This window comes from Mastomys coucha, unplaced genomic scaffold (assembly GCF_008632895.1).
Source record: "Mastomys coucha isolate ucsf_1 unplaced genomic scaffold, UCSF_Mcou_1 pScaffold1, whole genome shotgun sequence".
Taxonomy (NCBI): domain Eukaryota; kingdom Metazoa; phylum Chordata; class Mammalia; order Rodentia; family Muridae; genus Mastomys; species Mastomys coucha.
The window spans coordinates 85,682,515-85,709,386 of NW_022196891.1; the positions used below are offsets into that span (position 1 = coordinate 85,682,515).

Sequence of the window (26,872 nt, forward strand, 5' to 3'; positions counted from 1 at the left end):
GGGTTAGGGATGGGGCGGGGTTAAGGTGAGCAGACTTGGCAGAAGGGTGGCGGTAGGTCACAGCGTGGAGCCGCTCCTGTCACACAGCAAGCCTCCAGGTCGATCGGGAAATAACTTTTCCTTGGCACAACTGAAGTGACTTTGGTTGAGATGTTAATATTTTCATTAATTTTGCTTTTTAAAGTCGTATTTATTTGAATAAAATAATGCTGATACTGGAGAAATATAGGCTGTTGAGATTTATTGCCCAATATGAGATTCTTTACCAATTAAGTTGAAAAGTTATTTTCTTTTTCAGAAGATGAGTTTGTTTCTTTTCATTAATTATTTTTCTGTTTTATAATGAGCTCTTTTACTCCACAGCTTTAGGTCCTTTGTCTGTGAAAAATTCAGCCTTATGCATATGATCATTACTAATTGTAAGAAAATCGCAAGTTCTCAGATTAACTCTTTCCTCTCAGGTTGCCTCCCTGGCCTTATTCTAGTTGTTCAGAAGTTGTGTGGAATCAGTCTGTGCTCGGAGCCCACTTTTGCCAGAGACTTATCACAATGCCCCCAGGCAAGTTTAAAGCAATGTCCCGGAACCAAAGTTTTCCATCTCAGTGGGGTGTGAGAACCTCATTTATATAATTACTGCAAAGGCAAAAATGAACTCCGCATGTAAAGCATTTTGCTTACAATTAGACAGAAATAAATGTTGAACCGTAGTTACAGACTTCTGAATTAAAAGTTTTGAATTCTAGGTTGTTGTCTTATAATTGTTTTTCTGGTTTGGGTTTTGGTTTTGTTTCATGTCTTTGAGCTTTGGATTCTGTTCATTGACTGGCTCTTCATTCTTTGGTTTCAGACTTTAAAGTTCCACTTCTCTTTCTTACTTTGCTAGCTTTTATTTCCTCCTATCTCTCAGTATTTTTGACTGCCGTCTAAGTGTCTGCTTACCATCTAACTGGTCCCTTGATTCGCAGACACCAAACTCTTTAGTTGCACTCAAGGAGCACTTTTGACATAATACAGACAATCTGGGTTGAATGTGAAATGAACCGACCCCGTCCCCACTCCCAGGAAGGCTCATTTGTTTGAACACTTGCTGCCCGGATGGTGGTGATGTTTTGGAAGATCCTGGCTTTCTGTCATAAGGAGCCTATTTGATGGAGATATCTTCTGAAGGCAGACCTTTGAAGAGTTACAGCCTAATCCCTTTCTGTCCCCTTCTGTGCTCTGCATAGAGCCCTGTGAACTTCCCCTTCTCTTGGTGACAGAAGCCAGTGTACTGCCATGCTTTCCTCACTGGGACGGACATGGTTTCTTCATCTTCTAGATGAATGCATGCCTCAGAGCCTCACCTTCTACAGCGAAACACAGTTTCCCATCCCTAGGAAATCAAAGTGGATTTCTGTTTTACTGCTCAGTGAGTTGGTGCCAGTGAAGACCTTCATGGATGGATAGCAGGTCTACTGAGGGAAACTTGCTTTGCCCCCACAGTAATCTCCCTAGCTCAGCTCCTTTCCTCCAAGGGTTTGATGAAGTAGGGTACTAAAATCCAGAGCCATTGTTCATTCACTGGGGATTCAGGTTTCCTGGCCCTTTCTGATACATAGCAAAGTTCTCATTGTCTCTTGTGCTTCAGAGATGGCTTATAAGCATGTGTCCCTGTCATTGGCTTCCTAAGGAGGATGCTTCAAGACATCCTACCGCCCTTTGCCTAACTAAAGAGCCATCTGGTTTAAAGATTTTGGAGTTGAACCTGTGTGTTAAAACTTTAGACTGAGTAATTCTCTTGTCCATCTAGCGTGGTGAAATGGGGTTCAGAGGAGAAATTTGACATCATTACTGAATTTCAGTTTCATCCTGAGATCCATGGGGTAACTATTCCTTCCTAGTTGAAACTTGAAGATTCAACATGGAAAGAAATGCATGAGGATTTTTTTTTCTTTCACATAATGTATAGGTGTAAATAACAAAATATTATTCAATGTTAGTAATTAGCAAGACAGTTAAGCACAGTGGGTGTTGGACTCCCGGTGGCCAGACTCAAGTGAAGGCAGAGGTTAGAAGAGGAACAAGTGATTAAACCTGAATATCAACAGGAAGAACAGAACAAGGAAACAGGGAAACTCAATCGTGAAATGTTTGCCTGGTGGATTTTGTCCACTCGAGGATTCAGTGAGGATAATCCTACCAACAGTGGAGAGTCCAAGGGTTAATAGACCCACTTAGGAGCAAATGGGCCCCTTTGGGCCAGAGGGGTGAGACTCCATACCCTCCCAAGGCCAGAGTTCAGAGTTCATCTCCTCCACCTGAGCCTCCGGGCTCCACCTGAGCCTCCTCCGGGCTGGCAGCTCTGCTGCAGTCGCTCCTTATTTCTGTAGACTTGTTACAAAGGGCTCCAATTAGCTCTCTGTAGCTTCCGTGGATTTTCCCTTTTAGCCCTGCTAACATGTCAAGATGCCGCTAGAGCCCAGCCCTTTCCCAGCCCTTTCCCCTCTGACTGAGGCTGCGCAGAGAGAGGTGCAGAACCTACTCTGAAAGCATACCAAGAATAAGTGGATCCAAGGATGTGCACATATATGGTTATTTTTTTTTCCTTGAACTGTTTGAGCACATGAACTTAATTATCAGGATAATTAGCAGAGCACCTGGCATCCTGTTAAGGCTGTAATTGCTAAACAAGAATCACTTTCTTAATAGTCTTGTTGTATTGCACTGCTCTAACATCTAGGGGCTCCGTTCCTTCCCTTTACCACTAAGTAATTATTATTCTGCCAGAATAATTATTTACTGTCATTTACTATTCAACAACAACAATAATGCTTTAGATATTAACAACCAAATCTACATCTTTGTAGTAAAAGAAGAGATTTCAATGGATAATATAATTGGGAATAGCTTTTCTCACTACAACTAGTCCTGGTCTACGCAGTTGAGTCTACTTCTGGGGTGGGGTGGAGCAGGGTAGTGACTACCTGAAAATCTATACATTTCTATTCTCTCTTGAGTAGTTCAGTTACAGTCAGCGATTCAACTCTATCATATCAGGTGCTTCCCAAATGGCTTCTGGAACGCAGCCCCTTTCATAGGACCCTGTGCCAGGACTTTAAATTCTGCACTTGGCTTATTTTCCAGGTTTGTGCTTTAAGAGTGGGATTCGTGGACCACCCAGGTTAAACTAGAGCATAGAGACCTGCTCCTTTGGGAGGTCTTGTCACCTCACCAGCACCCAGGTTAAGCTAGAGCATAGAGACCTGCTCCTTTGGGAGGTCTTTTCACCTCACCAGCTAGACTGGAATTACCCACACTCTTCCTTCCCCCATGTACCCTACTGCATTAGTTCTGCCACAAGAAAAATCCCAGGGCACTCAGGGAAAGGCATTGAGGGTGGGTACAGGCCTGCCAAGAGCTCACAGTGCAAGGAGAGTTCCCCGGGGATTAGTCTGGGATACAGGTCCCTACTCACTCAGGCTAGAAATGGGAGGCATGACTCTGAATTTCTCTTTTATTTTTAATTTAAAGTTAAGGTTAGGGATCTAAACCCTTTATTTGTATTTTTAATTTATTTTTTCTAATTTTATATAAGAATACTGTGTTTACATCATTTCTTATTATTGCAGCTCTCTCTGGTCTCTGACTCCTCTTGCATCCCTCTCATGTCTTCTCAAATTCATGCCCTCTTGTTTTTTAAATACGCATGTATATTTACATATAATATTTATACATTTAATCTGCTGAGCTTACCTTAGTGTTGCTCAGATGTCTTTGTGTTTAAGGATGAGTGTGTGGGATTGGATGACCTATCAGGGACCTTGTCCACAGAGATGGCTCCTCTCTTGGCAACTGGAATGTCCATAGATTGCTCTTCCTCTTGGGCTGGGGCCTTGTGAGATTTTTCCCATCTGTATTGGCATGTCAGTGGGTGTTGGCATGGTTCCGGTCTTGCCTATAGCCATACTGTTGAGATGGCACGGGTTCAGGTTCCCTGTTGTATATAGAAGATACTATCCCTCCATCCCTCAGCAGATGTCCCGCTCCTCTGGCTCGTAGAGCCTCTCCCCCCTTCCTATGCTGTCCCCTGAACCTTAGGTGTGGGGTTGTGTTGTAGATGTATCAGTTGGGACAAAGTGCAACTCTGAATGGCTAAATCAGCGCACTCCCCACCCCGAGGTGCCAAGTAGAACTCATGTTGCTAATTATATGGAAAATGAAAAAATAAATAAATCTAAAGTCCATGATGCCCATTTGCTTCAGAGCAAGATCAAGCAAGGGCAGTGATTGGCTGGCTCAGTCACGTTTTACCCACATGTGCTGGAAGCACAGATGTTTGACTGTGCCCTTGGCATGTGGAGAAAGCACATTAAGTAAAGCCATAGGCAAAGGATGGTGTCCACTCCTGAAACTTTCCCTTCCTGTTAGCTGGGGTGCGCACCTTAGGGTTTTCCAACTACTGATCAAAAAGAAAAACTTGCTAGCAGCATGCCTTCAAGGAAAATGAAGTGTTAAAAGGCCCTGAAGGATCGTAGAGTAAGGAAGAGTTTGGATGCATACCCAACCCAAGCATCCTGTTCTTGAAGGACAGTAGGAGGAGTTGGATGGGGGGACTTTAAATCATGTTCCTCCTGTCTTGGGACTGATTTAGACTTAAATCCAGCTATCATTTGATCTTGGAGATGTTATTCTAACTGTATAAGATACTGTATAAGTGGGTATCTTAGGGTTTCTATTGCTATTAAGAGACACCACGACCACGGCAGGTACCATAGAAGAAAATATTCACTTGGGGCTGACTTACAGGTTCACAGGTTTTGTCCATGATCATCATGGTGGGAAGCATGGCATCATGCGGGCAGACTTGGTGCTGGAGAAGAAGCCTAGAGTTGTGTCTTTGAATTGTCAGACATCAGGAAGATGGAGGTACACTGAGCCTTGCTTAGGCATTTGAAACCCCAAAGCTCACTCCGAATAACACACATCCTTTAACAAGACCACACACCCTAAGAGTACCCCTCCCTAGTAATGAAACATCAAAATATATGAGCCTACTGAGGGCATTCATATTGAAACCCCTGCAGCAGATATATGCAAATGTGAGCCTGTGTATGTTCTATATTGATATTGCAAACAATATACATTGTATTTACCTGAGAAGTTGTGTTGGATCTCTCTAGTTCAATGCAATGTGTTTTTGTTTTCCTATTCAACTACAGATGCTTATGCTGTGGTGTCTATATGGCCACTCTCTGTCCATATATTTTATTTCCTCATTAGATGATAGGCTCTTCAAGAGAAACCATTGCATGATACACACTTTTTTAGGTCTTGTGAAATAATTGTATATGGCTAAATTATGGAGTGCCTGCTACTAACCCTTAGTTGATGTGCAGTTAGTGTTGTATGTTGCATCCGGTTCCGTTGTGCTGGGGCTTGGATAACTCCTCCTTAGTAGAGTTTCACCATAGTTGTTGTTCTCAAGAACTTTCTTATGAAAGGGCATGCAGGGCTGGTCCTGGTTTGAACAGATATTTTGAGTTTAATGCAGATTTTCTCCATGGAAAAAAAATAAGTAATGGTAGATGGAATGGTTCTAAAGGTTGGCTTCAAATTTTTTACTTCATAATAAAATTCAGAAATCAAGCATCTGCATTACAGCAGTCTAATGATATGCATAGAGAACAGACAAATATTCATTGATTTTTAAAAAGTATGCAACTAATAGTTACTAGCTGTACATCTGTCAGGGGCCAGCACCCAGAATCTATGAAAAACTAAAATAAATAATTAAAAAAAGAGAGATCATCCAATCAATAAATGAGTACATGAATTCAACAGAGAAATGCTGAAAGAAGACATTTAAAATGGCCAATAAAAATGCGGGGAAATCTTCAGATATGGAGAAATGCCAGCTAAAATTGATTTGGCATTCCAACTCACCCCTGCCAGAATGGAGAGGTACAAGGAGAGGAGAGGAGAGGAGAGGAGAGGAGAGGAGAGGAGAGGAGAGGAGAGGAGAGGAGGGGAGGGGAGGGGAGGGGAGAGAAGAGGAAAAAACAGTAATTGCCAGGGAGGATATGGAGGGAGAAAATTAGTCTATGAAAGAATAGTGGAGGGAGCCTGCATACTCTACTGCTGGGGCTAAAAGCTGGTGCACCCACCATGGACTCACTGCAGAGCTTCCTCAGAAACAAACATCAATACAGAGAACAGAATGGCCAACTCATTCGTGTAAACCAGCTGCATCCTCCTGGCATGTGCCCTAAGGACTCTGCATCAGCACATCACAGAGATACATGCATATCCATGAGGACCATGGCACTACTCACTAGAGCCAAGACACGGAGCAGCTTAGATGTCCTTCAGCAGATGAATTCATGAGAACTGAGGCACATGTACACAGTGGAGTTCTATTCAGCCACAAAGAAGAGAGCAAGTAGGGAATGCATTTTGGAGAGAAAGGGGGTCCGCTCAGAGGGAAAGTGGGGTGAGAGGGTGCGGGGCGTGAGGATGCTAAAAGTATATAAGCCTGTGAGGAAATGCCTTGATGGGATCCATTATTTCACAGACTAGTTTTAAAAATAATAAATGACCTGCTGTGTTCTAGGCCAGGGCGCAGCCAAGTATAGTGAAACACTAAGGAGAAAGAAAGTTTTGTGGAGAATAGTGGGAGGGTGATCTATCATTTTCAATTAATTTCACTTGAAAAATGGAGAACTCAGAGAAATGACTTAACCAACATGGTAGCCTCTTCTGGAGTTAGATGTCCACGGTCTGTCAATGTGGAGGCAGCGGTCCTAGTCCAGCAGCACTCACTACCTCTTCTTTGGGGTCAAGAGTTTGGCTTCATGTTCCAAAATGGCTGCTTGGGCTTCACCTTGCCCGTATGATTCCACTCAGCAAAATCTTAGAACAACAGTTAGGGAAAGATCCACACATTCACGGTAAAGTGATATTTTAAGAACTAGTTTACCATGGTTGAGCACTGTGATCAAAATTCAGTGACATGGCTGTGTGGACTGCAGGAACTGCTGACCTTGCTCCAGGTAGCCATTTATCTAGTCCGAAGGAAGCCTTTTAGTTTGTTGAGGAAAAGGTGTATAATATATACTAAGAGGTCAACTAGTGGTCTCTGCCACCATCAGCAAATGGGAGAAGAAATGAAAAAAGAAATTCATTTCGCTGTGATTGTTCACAGATGAATTTTGAGGAAGTCTGTGCCAGTTTTATAGTACTCCATAAATTTATTTGTGGTTTATTACAAACTATTTCTTTAAATGTAAATCTTGAAAGAAATTGGTCTGAAGATTTGCACAGCACAAAAATACAGCCCTATGACAGAAATTGTAAAAATAGAAGTGATGTAATGTCCCTGCTTTGCTAATGTAGAAGAATTGCATTAGGCTGGGCAGTGTTGATGAGTTAAGAGCTCTGTCTGTTTCCTTGGAATATGTAATGTGCCTGGGTGACTTACTCATTGAGGAGATAGGTACTGCGAGGTTGTCTGCTTCTTGGTTTCCTGTTTATTTTTGTTTTAACGAGTAATTCATATGAGCCTGCAAAGTAAGAATTTTTGCTATAAGCATTGGGATTTCAGTTTTGATGTAACACATGCCATGATTAAAAGTGAAGATAGTATTTAAATTCTGCTGTCCAGTGACCAGCAGTGAGGTATGCCTGTGTGCTCATAATACTCTATAAAAGTAGGGTTATCGATCCTATTTGATAAGGAAAAGGAAGTTCCCCCAAATGATCTCTTTCTACTCTTCCATCCTTTTATAACTGGATTATATTTGGATTGATGCAGAAAGATACACACAGGTCTCTCTCTCTCTCTCGTTCTCTCTCTCTCTCTTTCTCACACACACACACACACACACACACACACACACTCGCACACACTTCTGAGTCAGTTGTTTTCTTGAAGAAGTGTTGGCAGCTGGTTTGAAAGACAAGTCACTCTTTGTAGACAAATCGTTGCAGGAAGGATGAATCTCTGAACACATTTTAAGGTTCATTTTAATGGAGTATTTGCTATTAAAAGTGTAGAGTTGTTTTTAATAACCTTCCTTTTCCACCATGTAGGACAGACTTAGGTTATGTGGAAACAGCAAAGATCAGAAGCCAAGGTGTGACCTTGGTTTAAGAGGAGTTTATGTTTCTTTGCCTACCCACAGCCCTTCTGGGAAACAGTGACTCCATCAGACTTTGAACCAGCTCATGGGACAGTGGTCAGAAGAAATGGCCTTCCTTCAGTTCCCTCTTGCCTCATGCCTTCCGGCTGAGTTGTGTTCATTATTTCTTGGGGCATTCCACTGAGGTCAGCACCCGTCCATTACGTAAGTTAAGGAGTTAACTTAGCAAGCCTGTGGCTGCAAACTTCCTTACCGTTAAGATGACAGAGACTCCGTGGCCCTTACGAAGAAACAGGCATTGATTTAAAATTTGATGTTAGCTGTAAGCCTGCTGAGAGAATCTTCATGGGTATTGCTTTGAGGTCAATTCAAATCACCGCTTAAACCATTTTCTAAGTCCGGGATTAAGTCCTATATTTTATAAAGGAAATAGTTATTCTTCCTGCTTGAAAACATCAAAATCTGCGCAGTCTTGGATCCAAGGTGTGCGATCTCCTAGGCTTCCCGGGACGAGTTCTAAACTAGGCCACAAAGTTCATTTGAAAGAGATTGAGTATTAAAAACACTGGGCTTAACACTTCCAAAGCACCGGCTTAGATAAGAGTAAGTGCCAATGCACCTTCACAGCTCGAGCAAATTGAAGGCTGACTTTATTTTATAAGTGCTATATGCTCTTATTTTTATGTTTTATTAGCCTGTACTAACTATATGTAATAATGTTTTTTTTTTTTAACTAAATTCCCTGAGCCTTGGAAGAGGTGACGCAAATGTCCCATTTAAAGCTGTGCACTCAATAGCCCAGTGCTCTCATCAGCTTATTGGTATTTAAAATGCTGCTGAAACCTCAGTAGGAGAGGCCCCGCTATTCTGCATGCTAGGAACAGGACAAAGGAGATGTATCTCTGGATATTCCCAGATACCTCTTCTAGACCATTCACCTTTCATCCACACTGAACATCATTAAACAGTTTCTTGGGGTTAACTTGTTCAAATGTCTGTGTTAGAAGTTTGTTTCCAAGGGGACCTGTGCAGAAACTATGGCAAGCTGGATTGATTTGCTCCCTCTAGTCCACCCAAGGGGCTGGCTTGGATACACACTTGAGAACTCTAATTTATCAGCACCAGGGCAGAAATCTTAAGGCACAAACTGTCCCCTTGTCTTCTCTTCATCCTAGGCTCTTCCATTCTGTCCCCAGTGATGAGCCATTCAGCCTAGGTGGCATCCCTTACCAGATGGCCTCTTAATAAGTGCCTTGCTCTGACCCACCCTCGAATTCTTGATCCAAATGTGAGATGCCAGCAAATAAATCAGAGAGCAGCACTTGGCTGAGCTCTCGGGAGATGGAGGAAAGCCCCGGGGAAAGGAAGTGAGAGACAGCATGGCTGGGGATGTGTCCACAACTCATTATGGCCAGTAAATAGAAGACAAGAGAGAGAGAGAGAGAGAGAGAGAGAGAGAGAGAGAGAGAGAGAGAGAGAGAGAGAGAGAGAGAGAGAGATGGAAGCAGAGAAAAAGAGAAAGTCCGACAGACAGGGAGACAAAGACAGAGAGAGACAGAGACAGACAGAGACAGAGAGACACGGACAGAGAGCTAGACAGAGAGATAGAGGTAGAGACAGAGAGACAGAGACAGATGCAGAGACAGACACAGGGAAAAAGAAAATGAATAAATTCTCCATCTTTTTCTGACTCTCTCTCCTAATACACAAGCACCTCCCTTGAAGCATGATCTTTGCAGAAGGTCCGCTGGCTTTAGACTCGGGGTAGACCATGCCATGCACAGATTTCAACCACCAAACTAAAAGAGCAACGGAAATGAGTGGGTAATGAGAACAGAGCAGCCAGGTCTTTAATTGAATTAAAAGCTGGGTGACATCAGTGCAGACACCTGTCCAATTACAGACAGGCCAAGGTGTTTACCGTTGCTGTACAAGCCATTCGAAGATGACAGAAATCTTTCCGCCCACAGATTAGCATAATGAAGGAGAACAGATTACAGTGGATGCTCGCCAAACACCTAGCTTGGCAGCTGGGGGTGGGTGGGGGAGGGGGAGGAGTCGGCTGAAGAACAGAAATAGAAGCACAGGGCCTTCTCCGGGAGGCTGCCATCTTGCTTTGCTTTCAATTTCTTTTTTTTCCAGGCAGAGCATTTGTACTTGCAAACATTTAGTTAAAAAAAAGCTAACCATAAAATCTCAGTGGCAAAACCACCTCCTCTGCTCTCCTGCCTCTCAGCGCTCAGGCTCCATGAGAGGTGCAGGAGCCTGTATAGTTAATGTCAGCCCAACAAGAATTTTCTCCTAGGGAGTCAGGCTGCCTCTGATGGTTAATATTCCTCTTTGCCTCCTTCGGAATTTGAGGTGGGAGGGAAGGAAAGAAAGACGTTGGTGATACCAAACTAGTGTTGGAGAAGCTTGTCTGTCAGTCAAAAGATATAGTCTGGGGCACACTAGTGATGAGCAAAGCCTTCGCTGATTCAATGAACCAAGGATCTTTTATTAAACCAGTGTGTGTGTTTGCTTGGATGAGTACAGTGTGTGTATGTGCAGGCCAGAGGACTACCTCATACACACCTCTGTGTCCTGTCTGTGTTAACATGGTATCTCTAACTATCCTAACTGGAGTTCGCAAAATAAGCTCCACTGGCTAGCCAGTGAGCCCCTAGGATTCACCTGTCTCCACCTCCCCGGCTCTACTTGACCAGGTATGCCTTCACACCTGATTTGGTTTTGAGTTGGTCTATTTGGGGTTTCTGGTCCCTGGAGGAATGCTGGGCCTTGAACTCATGTTCTCATGCTTGTGCGGCCACCAACCATAGTATCCTCAGGGGAGGATACTGAGAGCAGCAAGGAGCCTTGTGAAGAAGTGGATTGACAGGGTCTTTGCAGTCACTGGCCTAGGAGTCATTGTGAGGGACATTTACATAGCAGCTTCTCTGTACATGAGCTCTCCTGGGCCAATCTCTCCAGAGAAAGTATTTGGAGTCTTATACAGAAGTTAAATTCCTTCCTACCTGGGCAGGAAGGAATTCCTTCCTTTAAACAAAGTCTCTGTATCATCCTTAGCTTGGGCTTGGCAGAGACTGTACTTAACTTGAAACTCCCCTGGTGTGGTTTGTCAGGACATCTCAATGCCAGGCATTAATGCACAATGCATTATCGCTTAGGGTGAGAGTTAGGGCCCTGCTGGGGCTAGCAATTCAGGTCCACATACTGCCGCTCCCCAGCTTCGTGGGCCACTCACACTTTTAAGACATCAATAATGCTTGCTTTATGCTTATAGAATGCTATTTCAGTGTGCCTTCTTCCATTATCAAGAAAAGACTGGCTGTCTTTCTGACATGGCCGGGGCCATTTTCTGACTACACGGAGTTTTGTGGCTAAAAGGAAGTTTGAGAGGTCACTTGCCTGTCTGATGAATGGGACACTCTCAAATTGAAAGGAGTTCTCAGAGACAACCCCCCCCACACAAGGACATCTACCCCAACCCACTTAAAGTCATAGTGTTGGCGTCTACTTCTTTGTCTTCATGAAGAGCTAGCTCAGTTCTTTGTGGACACAGTTTTTTTTTCTCTAGAATCTTTTATAACTCTGTCTATTCCGTATTACTCCATATTTTTTTTTTAAATTATGACATTCAAGCAAATTTCTGTAATTGTCCCTTATACATTTCCCTTTGCTTAAAGGCCTCCTATTCTTGTAGGATTTAACTGTCAACAGAACAGCCTAGATTCATCTAAATAGAATAGTCTCAATTAAGGAACTGTCTAGATCAGACTGCCTTGTAGGCACGACTCTGGGGGCTTGTCTTGATTGTTAATTGATATTGGACAGCTGGGCCCACTACGGGGAGTATAATTCCTAGGCAGGTGGTCATGGACTATCAAAGAATTCTAGCAAAGTAGAAGCTGGCCTGCAATCCAGCTAGTAAAGAGGATCCTATATGGGACCTGCTCTACTTCTTTGGCTGAGAAGTGAGTTTAGTTAGAGGTCTGTGCAGAACAGCATGTTGGATAGAATAGTAAGCAGATCTGCCTTCACATTCTTGTCTTGAGTTCAACCATTGACTTTCCTCAATGGCGGGCTGAGACCTCCTGAGACCTCAGAGTGGAAGCCAAGCCAAGCCATCCTATCCCTAACTTGGTTTTGGCCAGAGTATGCCATCATAGCAAAAGAAATGAAACCAGTACTCCTCCGGGAAACTTAGACTCATAGGTGCAGGTCATGCAAATACATACCTACATCATGCCTGAAGATACTCTACTTCTGCTTGAGTCTGTGCACGGCTACCATTATTGTGGTCCCGGTAGCCTTATGAAATAAGTTATCATCTCAGTCACCTTTGCTAGAGGTCAAAAGACAAAGCATTGATTAATAATTGCTGATGATAGATTCTCAGGATAGCACTATGTTCTTCTCTGGAGACGATACAATCGAAGTGTTTATCTTGACACTCAAAGCCAGACTTCTAGGGAATCCATTTAAGGATCAGGGAGTCCGTATTCAAGATGGGCTACCTGCGGACGGTCAGAGAGAAGCTATTTTGCCTCCTTTGTCAATTGCACAACTTTTCCTAGGCATCCACTTTAATTCACCTGGGGATGCTCTCCACACTGGAGCAAAGGGAGTCGAGTATGTGTTCCAGACTGAAGGACTGCAGCAACATGCATAGCCATTTCTTCCTCATGACTCACTCTTAATGGTGACCAGTCAAGAAGGAAGAAAGCGCTGAATGGTCACCCTAGGTCTCTTTCTGAAGTCTGAAGTTTCTAGTCTGAAAGTTATTTAGGCACTTTGACAAGACACTTTGCATCTCAGAGATGCAATGTAATGGGCAAATCCCCCTTGGAGCTAGGCAAGAATCACCACTCCAACCTAGAGAAGGGCAAAGCGATTTTTAAAAGTGTTATGTAGAAGTCATGCAAGCTTTCCACCAGGGATCCAAAGCTGGCAAACCCCCAAAATTCAGGTCTCTTCTCTCTGCCTTTGCTCCCTATTCTCCATTCTGTATCTTCCTTTCTTGGTATTTATTATTTTCTCACTGGCTTAAAAGAAGAAACGTGAATGCTTTGATAAAAGGCTCAAAGAATGCTCTAGTTTCTTTCTACAGTCCTTTAAGGTCTCTAAACTTTTCTAGGAAATATAACGCAATTTGGTAAACCTCTCTTCCAAAGCAGAAAATCAGAAAAAGTATTTCACTGAGAGGTTAAAATGACCATCCTTCAAAGTTTTCTTTAATTAAATAGGCCTCCTGTAACCCTGGAATAGAGTCTGCATCTTACAAATTCTCATGTCTAGATATTTTAATGAATTTAGGGAAAGTAAACTGCTGTGTGATGAGCTCTTTAAAGAGAAAGCTTAGGAGACCAATCTCACGGTACATGTATGTTCTGCTTAGCCTTGTCAACTTGGCTGAACTTAGAATGTTCTGAAAGGAAATCCTTGATGGAGGAATTATCTAAATCAGTTTGGTCTGTGAGCAAGTCTGACGAGGGCTGTCTTGGTTGCTAATTGCTATATTAATGCAAGAGGACCCATCCCACTGTGGGCAGCACCAATCCCTGGGCAGAGTGCCTTGGCCTGTATAAGAAAGCTAGCCAACCATCCCCCTGCATGACCCAGCATGCAGTTTGCTTTCTCCCACAACTTTTTCTTTGAGTTTCTGCCCTGTCTTCTATCAATGATAGATTGTGTGTGACCTACGAGTTGAAATAAATCATTCTTCCTGGGACAAGCTTTTGGTCACAGCAACAGGATAGAACTGGCACAACATATATGCAAAGAGACTTATTTTCTGCAAACAAGCTAGTCCTAGCAGAAACACTGAAGCTCACTTAGTGACAGACTTTCCTGTGGTCCTCCCTGACTAGGTGAACTGCCCTGAGATGCTGATAGAATGGCTGAAGTCCCACCATGGCACTTCAGCTGTGATTTGAGGAGAAATAATATCCCGAGTAAGGAGTTTGTGTCAGGGCAGGCATCTATGATTCTCTGTGATGATGGTACCTTAATTCCTAACAGACATTTCTTTTAAAGTATGCTGTACCACCAACCAGGATGTCCTTTCTGAGTCAATACTGCTGTGCCTGCACTAATGACATCCATCTACGAGAGACTGCTTTTGTCATGTGATTCTTGTGATCACACATGAGCTTTATATCCCAGCGTACCTTACTCATGTTGACAATATAAGTTTCATTCTGTGGGGCTGCTCTCGCATCCTACTGGTATTATTCGAATTCAGCCATGTAAGCTCTCCCCTTTGGGCACTCACAGTAGAATTATACTTCCTAACAGGAAAGATGAGTTAAAAATGTGGAAGAGCTAGAATTGCCAAGACATACGTATGGTGATGGTTTCATTTTGACACTAGAACGTGTGTATCATGATAGTGGGACTAAGAAATAGGAAAATGGGAGCTAGGGAGATGGGGAGATGAGATGGCTTCATGGATAATGAACTTACCACCCAAATATGAGGACCTGAGTTCAAACCCCCTGCACCCAGGTAAATGTCAGAAAGGTGCAGCAGTTCATCTGTGTGTGATCCCAATGGCCAGGAGGTGAGAGTCGGATCCCGAAGGGCAAGCTGGTTAACTAGCCTAGCAGAGTCAGCAAGCTATTAGTACAAGTAAGAGACATTGATTCGGTCAATTAGGTGAAAGTGATAGATGCCTGATGTGACGTCTGGCCTCCAAAACACTCACAGACATACAAGTACTTGCATCCATACACATCCTTGTAAAGGGTGGGATGGAGAGATGGATCAGTGTTTAAGACCATATACTTCTCTTACAGAGGAACCTTTCCAGCACCCTGGTTAGATGGTTCCCAACAGCCTCTACCTCCACCTTCAAAGGCTCCAATGCCTTCTTCTGGCCTCCACTGGCTCCTGAACACAAGTAAACATAACCCTGTGTGGAAACATTCATAACCATAATTTAAAAGAAACATAAATCTTTTGAAAATAGGGAAATAAAAAGCCAGAGGGGTAAGTCTGTGATATAACAATTGCATAGTATGCTTACATCCCAAGTCCCATCCCAAGGGCTGCAAGGTGAACGCAATGCAGAAATGGTGTTCTCTGTGGATTGAGACAGACTGAGTGGCACGTGCCTTTAGGAAGACAGGTGAAGACGTCCACACAGCAGCAGGTGGGAAAACAGGGCCAGAACCCTGGGCCAATGAAAAGTCTGCAGAGATTTTGGGGCTCCTTGTATGATGAGGCTTGATAGATTAGCAAAACCCAGAAAAAGAAAAAGACTCAAAAGTCCAGTCTGGTAAAACATTGGGCCCTTAAAAATGTCCTTTGAGGAATCAGAGTCAATCAAGGAAAGAAACAAAATGTCTGAAATTAACCAGCTCAGGGCACTCTAGTAACACCAGGGACACAGAAAGAGCCCGTGTCCAGTGTGTAAAGAGAGTGAATGAACCTGGTGTCCTTGGTTTTGGATTTAAGGAACAATGACTTACGTCTGAAAGATTGAAGTCATTCAGAGGCAATGGCGTCAGGAGCTGGCTCATAACATGAGTTAAACTAGAACTATTCTACACTAGCATTCTCTGTGCCCAAAGCTATGCTGGGGCCTCTATGGGCCTGAACTGCTAAATCTCATTGGTAAACTTCTGAGATAAATACTACACTACCCCACCACAGAGACCACTCCCAAGGCCTCTCCTTCAAGACAGAGATTGTTATTCATGTAGATGTAACAAGACTACAAAGCGCTGAGGCCTGGTTAGGCCCATGGTATTCGTCAGGCACCCAGCCTAAGCTGCTGTGTAGCCTCTTGCTATATGATAAAGGGTGACTGTGGGACTTCTTGCAACTAGGGCAAACTCCTTGAAAATATAGAACTCAGAAGACGGGTCATGAGTACTGGGACACACATGCATGTGTGTGTGCACTAGCTCACTGTCTTGCTGCTTTGGGCCACCAACTGAGAGGAAGGTGGCCCATGGTCCAGTATTTCCCAAGAGCTGCACCGCAGGGAGCTATCTGCATAGCCTCTGAAATGAAGACTGGAAACAAACACTGAGACCCATGGGTGAGGATGAGGTGCAAAAGGGAGCCGCAGCTCACCGTCTTGTCTTTGTTAATTCCTTCTTCTCACTCTTTCCAGTCATTAAATTCTCTGTTGGGAAGGACAGAGACACATGCAGATCTGTTAAAATCTGTGCTAGAGTTGGGCTGGAAAGATGCTCAGCAGAAGCACATGTTTGTAATCCCAGTACAGGCAAGGCAGAGAGACAGGAGGATTTTTGAGGCTCATTGACCAGAGAGTCTAACCTTAGTGGCAAGTTCCAGGAAATTGAAAAAGGTTTTCTCAAAAATCAAGATAAGAACAGGTGAAAAAGACAGCCAAGATTGACCTCCAGCTTTCCCAAGCATGTACACACAAACACAAACACACACATGCACACACACACACACACACATGAATACATACCTACACACACACACACATACACACACACATGAATACACACACACAAACACAGACAACCAAACACATACACATACACATACATACATACATACATACATACATGAATATACATACAAACATACATATGTACATGAATACATACACACACAAATACAGACAACCAAACACATACACACACACACAAACACACATACAAATACATATACACACACAAATACACACAGCCAAATGCATATACATATACAAATACATAACACAAGTAATAAAGAGTTTAAAGGGTGACATCTCTCACCAGTATTGCTCCTTGGAGCACTAACATGTTCTCTGTGTTACTGAAAGCTTAGTCAATAAGGATAAGAAAGACCGGGCTACCTTTTTATACAAGTGATAACAGTCTACCGCTCGGATTGAAGATTGCCCTAAGAACAATCTTAGGAGATTGCAGAGTGAGAGAAAGCAGAGCAAATGCATGAACTATGAGTGTGTTATGTCTTCGATCCCTAAGACTCACAGAGTGAAGAGTCTCTTCTTGCTAAAATCAGTAGACAGAAGGTGTTTTCAGGACCATGAAAACTTTCAATTGCTGAACAAATCTTACACGTCGCCTACGAAGCCAGGTTAATTCGATACCTCCCTGTGCAGTGCTTCCATTTGAGACAGGTGTCTTAATTAAATAAACTAATAATTTTGCAAGGAAAGTAGAAAAGCATAATTATCCCATTTACTAATTGTTCTGTTGTGTGAATTTGCATACATTTTTTTTTCTCCGCCACACAAACAGTTTGTCTCGGTGTAACCTACCGTTGACATCATGGAACCCCTCCCGGGAGGAGCATTTTCTGAAGTGTACTCACAAACTGCACTTGGGGCTTCTTAGTTGAATATGGTCGAAAAGTGCCAGGTTCGAGCAAATTGAATCATTTTTGTTTCTGTGGAAGGCTCAGGCCCTGTAATGAAGCATGGTGCAGAAATGGGTGCTCAGTATCGAAAGTAATGACAATACTGTGTTAGTTATGTCTTGGTGGTGAAGGGCTTGGCCATGAGTTATCATCTTTAGCACTCAGTCAGTAAGTAAGGGAAAAAATGAAGCCATGCATTGTGGTTTTGCCTCTCTCTCTCTCTCTCTCTCTCTCTCTCTCTCTCTCTCTGTCACCATATCTATGCCTTCTTCTCTTTCTCTATGTCTCCCCCTTTCTCTCAGATACAAGCTAGCAAACATATAAACCTTTTGTGTCCCCCTTTTATCCTAGGCATATTGACAGGACTACATCCCTTCCACAGTTACACAGTCACCCTGACGGCTTGTTCTCGGATGGGCTGTACCGAGAGCTCACATGCGTTGAGCATCTCCACTCCACAAGAAGGTAAAGTAATTTCAAAGGTCTTGACTTCCACATTTCAGTCATGAATAATAAAATAGGAGAAGAGCTAAATGCTGCGAGGCCATTTGCTGGAAAACCCCGACCTAATTTGATGACAAAGTGCATTGCCAGGCCATAATTGCTCCCATTTTTTGGGGGGGTGCGAAAATGAATCAAACTCCACAGCCTTTAATGACATGCATCTTTAATAGCTGTAATGCAGATTAATGGGCTTTTTAATTGCTGTTACATTGTTCATGCAAGAGCCTTGTCATTAATATGGAGCATCTGAAAGATTAATGAAAGCTTCCTCATTTTACTATGGCTCAGAAGTAAATCTAGAGACAGTCTGACTAAAAAGAATTGATTGTATGGCACAGTATGAAATTGAGAATCAAACGGTTGATTTCCATGGTCTCCTTTAACTGCTAAACACCAGCATGGGCGACGACGACTTCGGGAAGACAGAGCCTCCACATGCCAAGCGAGCCATGATTAATCCCTGTTCCTTTCCTCCCACGCCAGTCTCTCTCCTGTTGTTCTTGGGATGTACAAACTGTTGGTCTAAATTAATGTTTCAGAAAACATGGGTGAGGGTGGCAGTGGGCAAGAGAAAACACCTCAGGACTCCAAAAGTAAAAGCTTTGCTCAAGCCCCCAAGCACAGCACACCTCGTCAACAAACACAAGCTCTCTCTCTCTCTCTCTCTCTCTCTCTCTCTCTCTCTCTCTCTCTCTCTCTCTCTCTGTCTCTCTCTCTGTCTCTCTCTCTGTCTCTCTCCCTCTCCCGCTCTCTCTCTCTCTCTCTGTCTCTGTCTCTCTCTCTCTGTCTCTCTCTCTCTGTCTCTGTCTCTGTCTCTGTCTCTCTCTCTCTCTCTCTCTCTCTCTCTCTCTCTGAGCTGGAGGAGGTGCTATATCCTATTGTTGTCTCCTGGGTGCTGCCTGGTAAGAAAGGCAGTTAGACTTGAAAGCTGGGTCCTCGGGGCAAAACTTAGTGTGCAAGCTAGCTCTCTCTCTCAGTCTCTCTCATTCACTCTCTCTTCCTCTCTCTCTCTTCTCCCTCTTCTCCTCTTCTTCTTCTTCCTCCTCCTCCTCTCCCTTCCTCCCTCCCCCACCCACCCATGCATGCTTCCCTAAAATCTCCTTCCTTTTCTCTCTCTCCTTTTACATCTCTTTGCAAACCCCATTTGCATAGGAACTGTGTTAGAAGTGTTAGGAGAGAGAAGGTAACAGGCAGGCAGAAGCCCAAATGAAGAGAAAGAGAGGGTTCTGTGACATCCCTCTTGAGAGCCTCTATTTTGTTTCATGCCCGCCCTGAACCAGAGTCCATGCCCCCCACCCCACCCCACGCCCGTTCACTGGCTGTGCAGTCAGAGGCACCCACTAACCCTGTCCACTCTACTGGAGTGGCATTGTTCCTCTCGGGGTGACATTGGGTCTTCTGGGGCATTGCATTATCATCCCGTTTTATAGTCATTTGCACCAACCCATACCTTGGTATCCCTCATGCAGGCTTCACAACCATTTCACCAAGGGCCTGGCCACGCATCTACTGCAATGCCTTTGTCATTAAGTGAGTAATTCCCAAATCGCTTTCCAGGGAGCCAAGATGAACATTCATAATGGTGTTTTCTGTTTCTGATTAGCTTTTTGTTTTGTTTTGTTTTGCTTTGCTTTGTTTTAATTTTCTGTGATTTTAATTCACTGGCCAGTGAATAAACAAATCCTTGTCAAGAATTACAGTGAGGTTTCAATATAGAATGATTTAAGTGTCTGTTTCTTAGCCATTCCTGTAGTTGGAGAGCCCCCTGTAAAGCCCCCCCAGTTAGCAACTGCTCACCAGTTACCTGAGTCACATCACATGCTCCCCCCAAGCCAGCCACACTGATCTGCTCTAACAGGCTCAGCCCCATAAGGACATGATGGGTTAACAATACTTTTGATGAAGCAACCCAAACGTCTGTCAACTGAGGAGAGTAGGGACTCCCCATCCATCACAGATGCAAATTCCCAGAAACTCAGGACAGTTATTTAGCACCCTTCCTAAAGCAATTACTGACAAGCTGCCTGCGAGTTGGGAGCACTTCCATGCATGGGACTACAGCTTTAGCCCATGATTTATTGGTTTGGGTCTGAAAAGTTTTACTTACAAAAGTAAACTAAAATTAGACACTGTTTTATTCCTCTCCACAGCACCCCAAGAGGTTCAAGCACCAGTCGCCTTGGCCCTTCGTAATTCTTTGTCTTTCTTCTGGAGTCCACCCAGACAAGCAAATGGGATTATTACACAGTACTCCGTATACATGGATGAGAGGCTGGTCTACACAGGCAAGGGACAGAACCACACAGTCACAGGTGGGCCTTCAGTCACCATCAGGTAATAGAGTCACAAGTCTATTTGTGAATAGATGACCTTTCCAGATGACTACTGCATATGTTTTTCTGAATCAGGTGAGTGAGCTTTGCCTCCTTGGGACTTCAAGGAAACCTTGGGACTCTATGAGCCCAGATGTTTCTGGATCCCACAGACTATGTGTTTGACTCTGGGTGGCAGTGTGACCCCCATGCACATGAGTCTGTGGGCTGACTGAATTGGAGACATCTTTAGCCATCTCCATGGTCACATGACCAGCTATTTGAAATATGCCTGCATGGAAAAGAATTTGAGGATGCAAAAGGATGGCTTAGCATGGCACAACTCTTAAACCATTTGAGACAAAACATAGATCATAGCGCCAGAATATCTGATGTATGATCTTTCTAACTGCCAGAGCCCCACGATGAGTGGCACCTGATGTTTGCATTGTGTTTAGGGTGCTCATTGTCTACCCAGACTACTCATGTGCTAATCTTGTTGCCTTGCTATATTAGACTACAGGGGACATTGTAATTCTCAAATGTTGATTGATTTGGAAACTGAGGCCTAGAGATACTAAGTCTTCCGTGAAAGGTTGTAACAGGTCCCAGTCAAAGTTAGAATTAATAATTCAAAGGTTCACTCATTTGCATGAAAGCCAGGCACTAAGATGACAGAGGTAAGCAGTATGGTCCTCCTTTCCTGGTGTTCCTGTCTTACCGGGACACACTCAGATCCCAGCATGAAGGATTACCGGGCAGTTGTGTTCTCCTTTGTATATATATTTCTCCTCTTTATTCTGAGAACACATAGTGGAGAAGAACTGTGACTTTTATATTTCATTCAGAATTAGATGGACACCTGTGGTCTTAATTTTACAAGGTAGATGAGGTCCCCACTTCACAGGTCAGGAAACTGAGGTACAGCAGGATCTAGGTTGCACAGCCAGTGAGTGACAGACATCGGTACTGAGTGAAACAGTCTAGCTGACGCTCAAGGGCTCACGTCACATCTTCTCTGAGTCTTCAGTTCTGAATCTACAACAGGAAGAAGGTGGTTAACCTTCCCCGTCAGCTAGACTGGATTGAGAATTACCCAGGCAACACAGCCCTGGGTGAATCTGTGACGATCCTACAGAGAGACTTAGCTGAGAAAGGAACCACAAGCCAAAATGTAGCTTTGAGATATGTCCCCTCGGCTAACACCCAAAAGCCAGATTCCTGCTGCCTTCCTCTGTTTCCCGCTGTCCACAAGCTGCCCAGCCTCATCGCTGCCATGCCCCTGCTGCAGACACTACTCTCGACCTCCATCCGTGAGCTGAGATTAAACCCTTTCTCCCGTTCCTGGTTAGGGTCTCTATAGCTGTGAAGAGTCTCCACAACCATGGCAGCTCTTATAAAGAAAAATATTTCATTGGGGCAGTTTACAGTTTCAGAGATTTGGTCCATTATCATCAAGGCTGAAAGCATACCAGCACCCAGGCTGACATGGTGCCGGAGAAGGAACTGAGAGGAAATATTTCACAAATGATAATTAGTAAGACACATCAGAGAACTTTACACGTGGAATAATGATTGGAACACTTTTTCAGGATCAAAACATATTGTTGTTCATGAAAGGAAACAATGTTTTGTCCATACGTGGATGTGTCATCCCCTGGAAGAACCCTTCTCGTGGACTCCTGAGAGACCAAATACATTCATAGCCCCCTTCGTGGGTTTTTCATTTTCTTTGTACTGTTTTCCATTATTTTGAATGCTTACATTTTTTATTCTAAGATATGCATTCAGGAGGCTAGAAGTGTGTCTGCTTTGCTCAGTGCTGTATATACAACACCTGCTCCAGACAGGACACAAACTCGGCAGTAGAGGAGGAACAATCGAGAAGTCCCCTGACTCTGAGGAAGAGAGAAAGCAGATGGCAAGGACTAGCTCAGTGGCTAAAGCGAGCTGATGGCTCAGAGTTCACTCCCTAGCACCATGTTCATCAGGAGTCATCAGACATTCCTGGAATTCCAACATGCAGGGGCCGGAAGTTGAAGGTCATAATTAGCTGAGTTTGAGAGTAAGCTAAACCATTGATCCTGCTTCAAATGAAAAAGGAAGAGGAGAACACACGGAGATGGACCTGATGAAGGCATGTAGGGCCAGGAAATCCAGGCGGGAAAAGAGGGAAGAGGCGCAGCCATACACAAAGCATCTAAGATCCACATACAACACGAGCCACATCAGTCACACAGAATGCTTCAGCTCTGTGAGCCAGAGGGGTACACCAGACGCTGTAGGCAGTGAACATCTCGCAGATATGCAAAGTCACCATCAGGTGACATTTTGCAAAGCCAGAAGGAAAAAAAAAAAGCCATGTGGGGAGGGGAGGGCTAAAGAGCCTACCCAGTTTCTAATACCACCTGCAAAACCATAGTGCCTTCTATACATTTTGGAATGGCTGGTGGATCTTCAGCAGAAGACTTCAGAAATGGTATCCCAGTGGACCGGAACGGCAGGTGCCCTAGGTGCTCTTGACACCCGCACTCCGTGTGCTCACAGCTGCTCTCCTTCTCCAGTAGCAAGTTCTTCAGTGGGGTCATTCTGGTGTCCGGTTTAAGGGACGGTATCTTTAACATCACCCATCGGGTTTCCATAGCTTCCTCACAGGTAACTGCTCTCCGTGTTGTCACCACAGAATAGCTGAAGTCAGGCAGCATTCTGAGACTTCACCCTCACTCACCGTGGAGAGGAAGGCCAGGGGCGGGTTGGAAGATGCATCTAAGTCTTCCAATCTCCATTAGCATTTATTCTTTTCAGAAGCTCTTTGAGAGTTTCCTATGTATGTATCTTGAGCGTGCTCGCTTCTATCCTCCTTCCCACTCCCTGACTCATCCCCTCTTCCTTATCTACCCAGATTTGTGAATCCGTCCCCTTTATAAACCTTCAAACCCAATGTTTGGCAGCCCCAATCCACTTGGGTGCATGGACTTCCACCAGAATATGGTGGACTTACCAGAGCCCACGCTCTGGAAGAAAGACATGTCTTCCTCTCTCTTAGAAGCTCTCAGCTGCCAAAGCTATGAGGCTTAGAGTAGGATAGATGGCTGAGCTCCTGTCTCCACCCTGTGATCTTGTCTGGCTCGGCCCTGGGTTTCTCTAGAGCCTGGACCTGTCTAATTGCAGGTTCTTCACCTGATAATGTAGCTAGGAATCGGCTTGGCATCCGTTGTATCTTATGGAGTAGCATACTTCTGGCTCCATTCGAGAAACACACCTCATGATCAACGACAGACACGGCTGTAGGGTCAAAGAATAGATTCCGTCAAAAAGGAACCAAGAAGCAAACAGATGTCACTATACCAATATCTGACCACATTGACTCCAAACAAAAAGGAAAAAGTTCAGAGGAGATAAAGAGGGATAGTTCATATCTCTCTAGTTTGACAGTAAGCAAAACTGAGGCGCAGCTAAGCCAAGAAAGTCCGTAACTGGATAAACCAAGTTGAGTGTGAGTCTGCATGGGTCCCAGGGTATGTGCTATGCTGTTTGGGTTGGATAGTTTGTTTTCACTTACAGATTGAATGGAAGAAAAGAACCTGATAGCAATCCCTGGGGCACCTGTGCTTCTCTTCTAAGCTGCACAGTAAATACCACAGCCTAGGGGTGCTATGCAGTCGAAAGCATTCCTCACAGAGAAGAGGCCAAATCCAAGGTCCAAGTGTTAGCACGTTCCCTTGGTCCTCAGATGTTTCTGTTTGCCATGAGGAAAACAGCCTTCTGCCAGGTCCTCACTGGACCTTCCCCTGCTTTCTGTCTCCTCTTCTTCGTGTAGTCAGCAGTAACTTATCAGGTCTACAAATCAGTAACCTCATTCAAGAAAATTCTTGTCCCTAAATACAGTCAGGTCGGAGGTCAGGATTTGTTCTGGATTTGTATAATTTTGGATCCTTGCACACTACCGCATCCTGAAGTTTTTTTCTAAACATTGTAGAATAGATTTTCAAAAAAAAAAAATTTATGTAGTAATTTCATTTTATATGCATGACTATTTTGCCTGTCTGTATATATGTGTACCAGATACATGCCTAGTATATGAGATACTCAGAAGAGGGTGTTGGAGCCTCTGGAGCTGGAGTTACAGGTGGTTGCAAGCCATCATGTGGGTGCTGGGACTTGAACCCAGGTCCTTTGAAAGAACAACAAGTCCTCTTAATTACTATGCCTTCTCTCTTGCACCCCATTTCAGAATATTTTAATAACATACTTTACCTAAGAGCGTTATATGAGCGCATAGAGCCATGTAGACATTAGTCTTTTTAAAAACTGTTGTGGCAGATATTATATGTAGATATTAATGTGCTATGTTTTAAAGGGGGGACAAATGAGTTTAAAGCTGTTAACTCTTCTGACCGTTTCATACCTCTATACATTGAGCTCAGACTCGCCCCTCCTGCCTGAGCTGACCCCTTCTCTCCAGCCCTCTCTGCTTTCACGTCTTTCTTTTGTTTTTTTACTTTTGCAAATAGGTTGCCACTACATTGTCACCTGGTTTCCAGATAATCCGTGGTGAATATTGTTGTCAAGTCATGTTTATTTATACTAACAAAAAAAAGCTTGATAATTATTTTCATGTGTAATTTCTGGTTCCACCATCATTTCTGGGCTGCTATCGTCATTATTATTATTATTATTATTATTATTATTATTATTATTATTATTATTATTATTATATATTGTTAATTATAAAATATTATTATTTTAATAATTTATTATTATTATTATTATTATTATTATTGTATTTCACTTCAAAACATCTAATTATTCTTGCTGAGCAAAAACATTAACAGTACAAGAAAATTTTTGAAATTTCATTAAGGACAATGATTCATAACATTTTCTTGGCCACAGCCGATGGCATTTTAAACTCCTTTGCTTTCTACTGCATTAAAAACCTTCCTCTGTAGCACGAGGCCACGGCCCTTCCTAACTATTCAAAGTGTTGTCGGTGTTTCTCCCCGCTCCTCCACTTGTCCGTGGCTTCTCCTAACGTCTGTCTGCAGCTGGGCAGGCAAACCCCTAGCGTGCGTACCCCTAGCTTGCATAGGGAACGGGTCTAGCTGCGGAGGGAGATTGAGGTGGAAGAAGGGCATTACACCCAGTAGCCACTTAGCCTCTGGGTGCTCTGAGTTTTTTTTCTTCTTCCTCTTAAATATGAAACATTAAAAGTCAGAAACACCGCTGCTCCTTGGGTCAGTACAAACTATATTTAAAAATGCGCACAGTTCGAGTTTTTGCCTTGCATGGGCCATAAGCTTGTAGTACACTGGGTCAGCTCTGACACTGAAAAATGAATCCAGTTAGGGAACCTCCCGAAGGCTGTTGATGTTTGCTATAATAAATAGCACACACTTTAAGTCAAACTTTTTCATTCCATATTCAAAGGTAATGGATTTTTCGTAACCATAGTAACCTTGGTGTATTTCTGGATTAATACATGAGGTATATACATTCTGGTTTTATTTTTGAATATAAACTACCACATTATGTATTACTAATAATATGAAAAATAGGATGTAGGTTAGTGTAATGACAGCTAAAACTAGTATGCATTTTTCTTCTGCAAAAAATAAATATTTATCAAAAGTAAGGGTTCAATTAATTTCCCCCCAGTTTTGTGGTATTCTGGTGGTGCCATTTATCTTTCCTGCAAGATATCCATTAATCTCTTATTTCTGTCCCATGACAGATTTTTTTTAAAGAATTTTGAGTTAAAAGCAATCGTGCTTTTAAAACTTCTGATTAAAAGCATTATCAAAAGACTGAAGAACTCATATTGATAACGCTAGCAGGGCTACAGTGAGCCACTTGGATGTGTGTGTGTGGTACATTTGCCGACTAGGTAGAAAATAGGAGCCCTCTGTGAGAGCCTTCACCATCCCAGGACTGCCCGGAGTTAAGGCCAGAGAGCGTGGTGATGGATGGCGACGATCCAAGCGGTAGCCAACCGGATCGTTCTCCTTGTAAAGGGGCACCCTACCAGAAACAGACAATCCTTAAGAAGTTCGAAGAAACATTTCAGAGAAGCCCTTGGGGCCTTGAAGGACAGGAACAGCATGTTATTGGAAGTCAGGAGGATGTGTGGCAAAACTGGCTAGAAAGTTACCAGGATCCTGCTACCATGGAGGCAGCGAAAGGGAAGCCTGAGGCTTTTCTGTTGTCATCCGAGCTGGTCTTGGTTGACACAACCCTAACTATGGCGGTTGATAGTTTCTAGAATGCCAATGGAGAAATGACAGTGAGGACTCTAACATATATCAAGATACCTGGCATCAGTTACAGCGCATGTGCTTGCTCAGGCGCACCTCTTAAATCCCCTTCGCTGTGATGAAACATCATGGCTTAGAAAACTTCCGGAAGGCAGAGCTTCTTTTGGCTCACAGTTCCCGAGGGATAAGCGTCCATGACGGTTGGCACAGCAAGGCAGCGTACAATAGGCATGGCAGCTGGAGTCCTCACAGCTCAGATCTTTTTTTTTATTTAATTTAACTTTATTTTACCTATTCACTTTACATCCCATTCACTGCCTCCTCTCAGTACCCCCTC

The 26,872-nt window shown here is 43.5% G+C and overlaps 1 protein-coding gene and 1 long non-coding RNA gene across 8 annotated transcripts in view; one reads left to right on the plus strand and one right to left on the minus strand.

Annotated features, from left to right (window-relative positions):
* Positions 1 to 26,853, minus strand: part of LOC116068580 — a 53,589-nt gene extending 26,736 nt beyond the window's left edge. Inside the window, exons 1-12 of one of the 7 annotated variants that reach the window (XR_004109635.1) lie at positions 26,593 to 26,853; positions 23,462 to 23,566; positions 17,421 to 17,513; positions 16,200 to 16,251; positions 14,913 to 15,030; positions 14,583 to 14,718; positions 14,288 to 14,407; positions 12,356 to 12,462; positions 8,371 to 8,528; positions 6,312 to 7,538; positions 5,359 to 5,497; positions 3,733 to 3,973 (exon numbers count right to left, since the gene is read on the minus strand). This is a non-coding gene — a long non-coding RNA (uncharacterized LOC116068580). Of the gene's footprint in view, positions 1 to 3,732; positions 3,974 to 5,358; positions 5,498 to 6,311; positions 7,539 to 8,370; positions 8,529 to 12,355; positions 12,463 to 14,287; positions 14,408 to 14,582; positions 15,031 to 16,199; positions 16,252 to 17,420; positions 17,514 to 23,461; positions 23,567 to 26,432; positions 26,544 to 26,592 lie in introns of those variants that run through there. The other 6 variants (XR_004109634.1, XR_004109633.1, XR_004109632.1 and 3 more) reach the window with 6 other exon arrangements.
* The window catches only part of Ush2a (usherin), a 689,504-nt gene that overhangs the window by 286,216 nt on the left and 376,416 nt on the right, over positions 1 to 26,872 (plus strand). Inside the window, 2 exon segments of the mRNA XM_031338301.1 lie at positions 17,817 to 17,930; positions 20,120 to 20,281. Of these exon segments, the coding sequence (XP_031194161.1) occupies positions 17,817 to 17,930; positions 20,120 to 20,281 (276 nt within the window).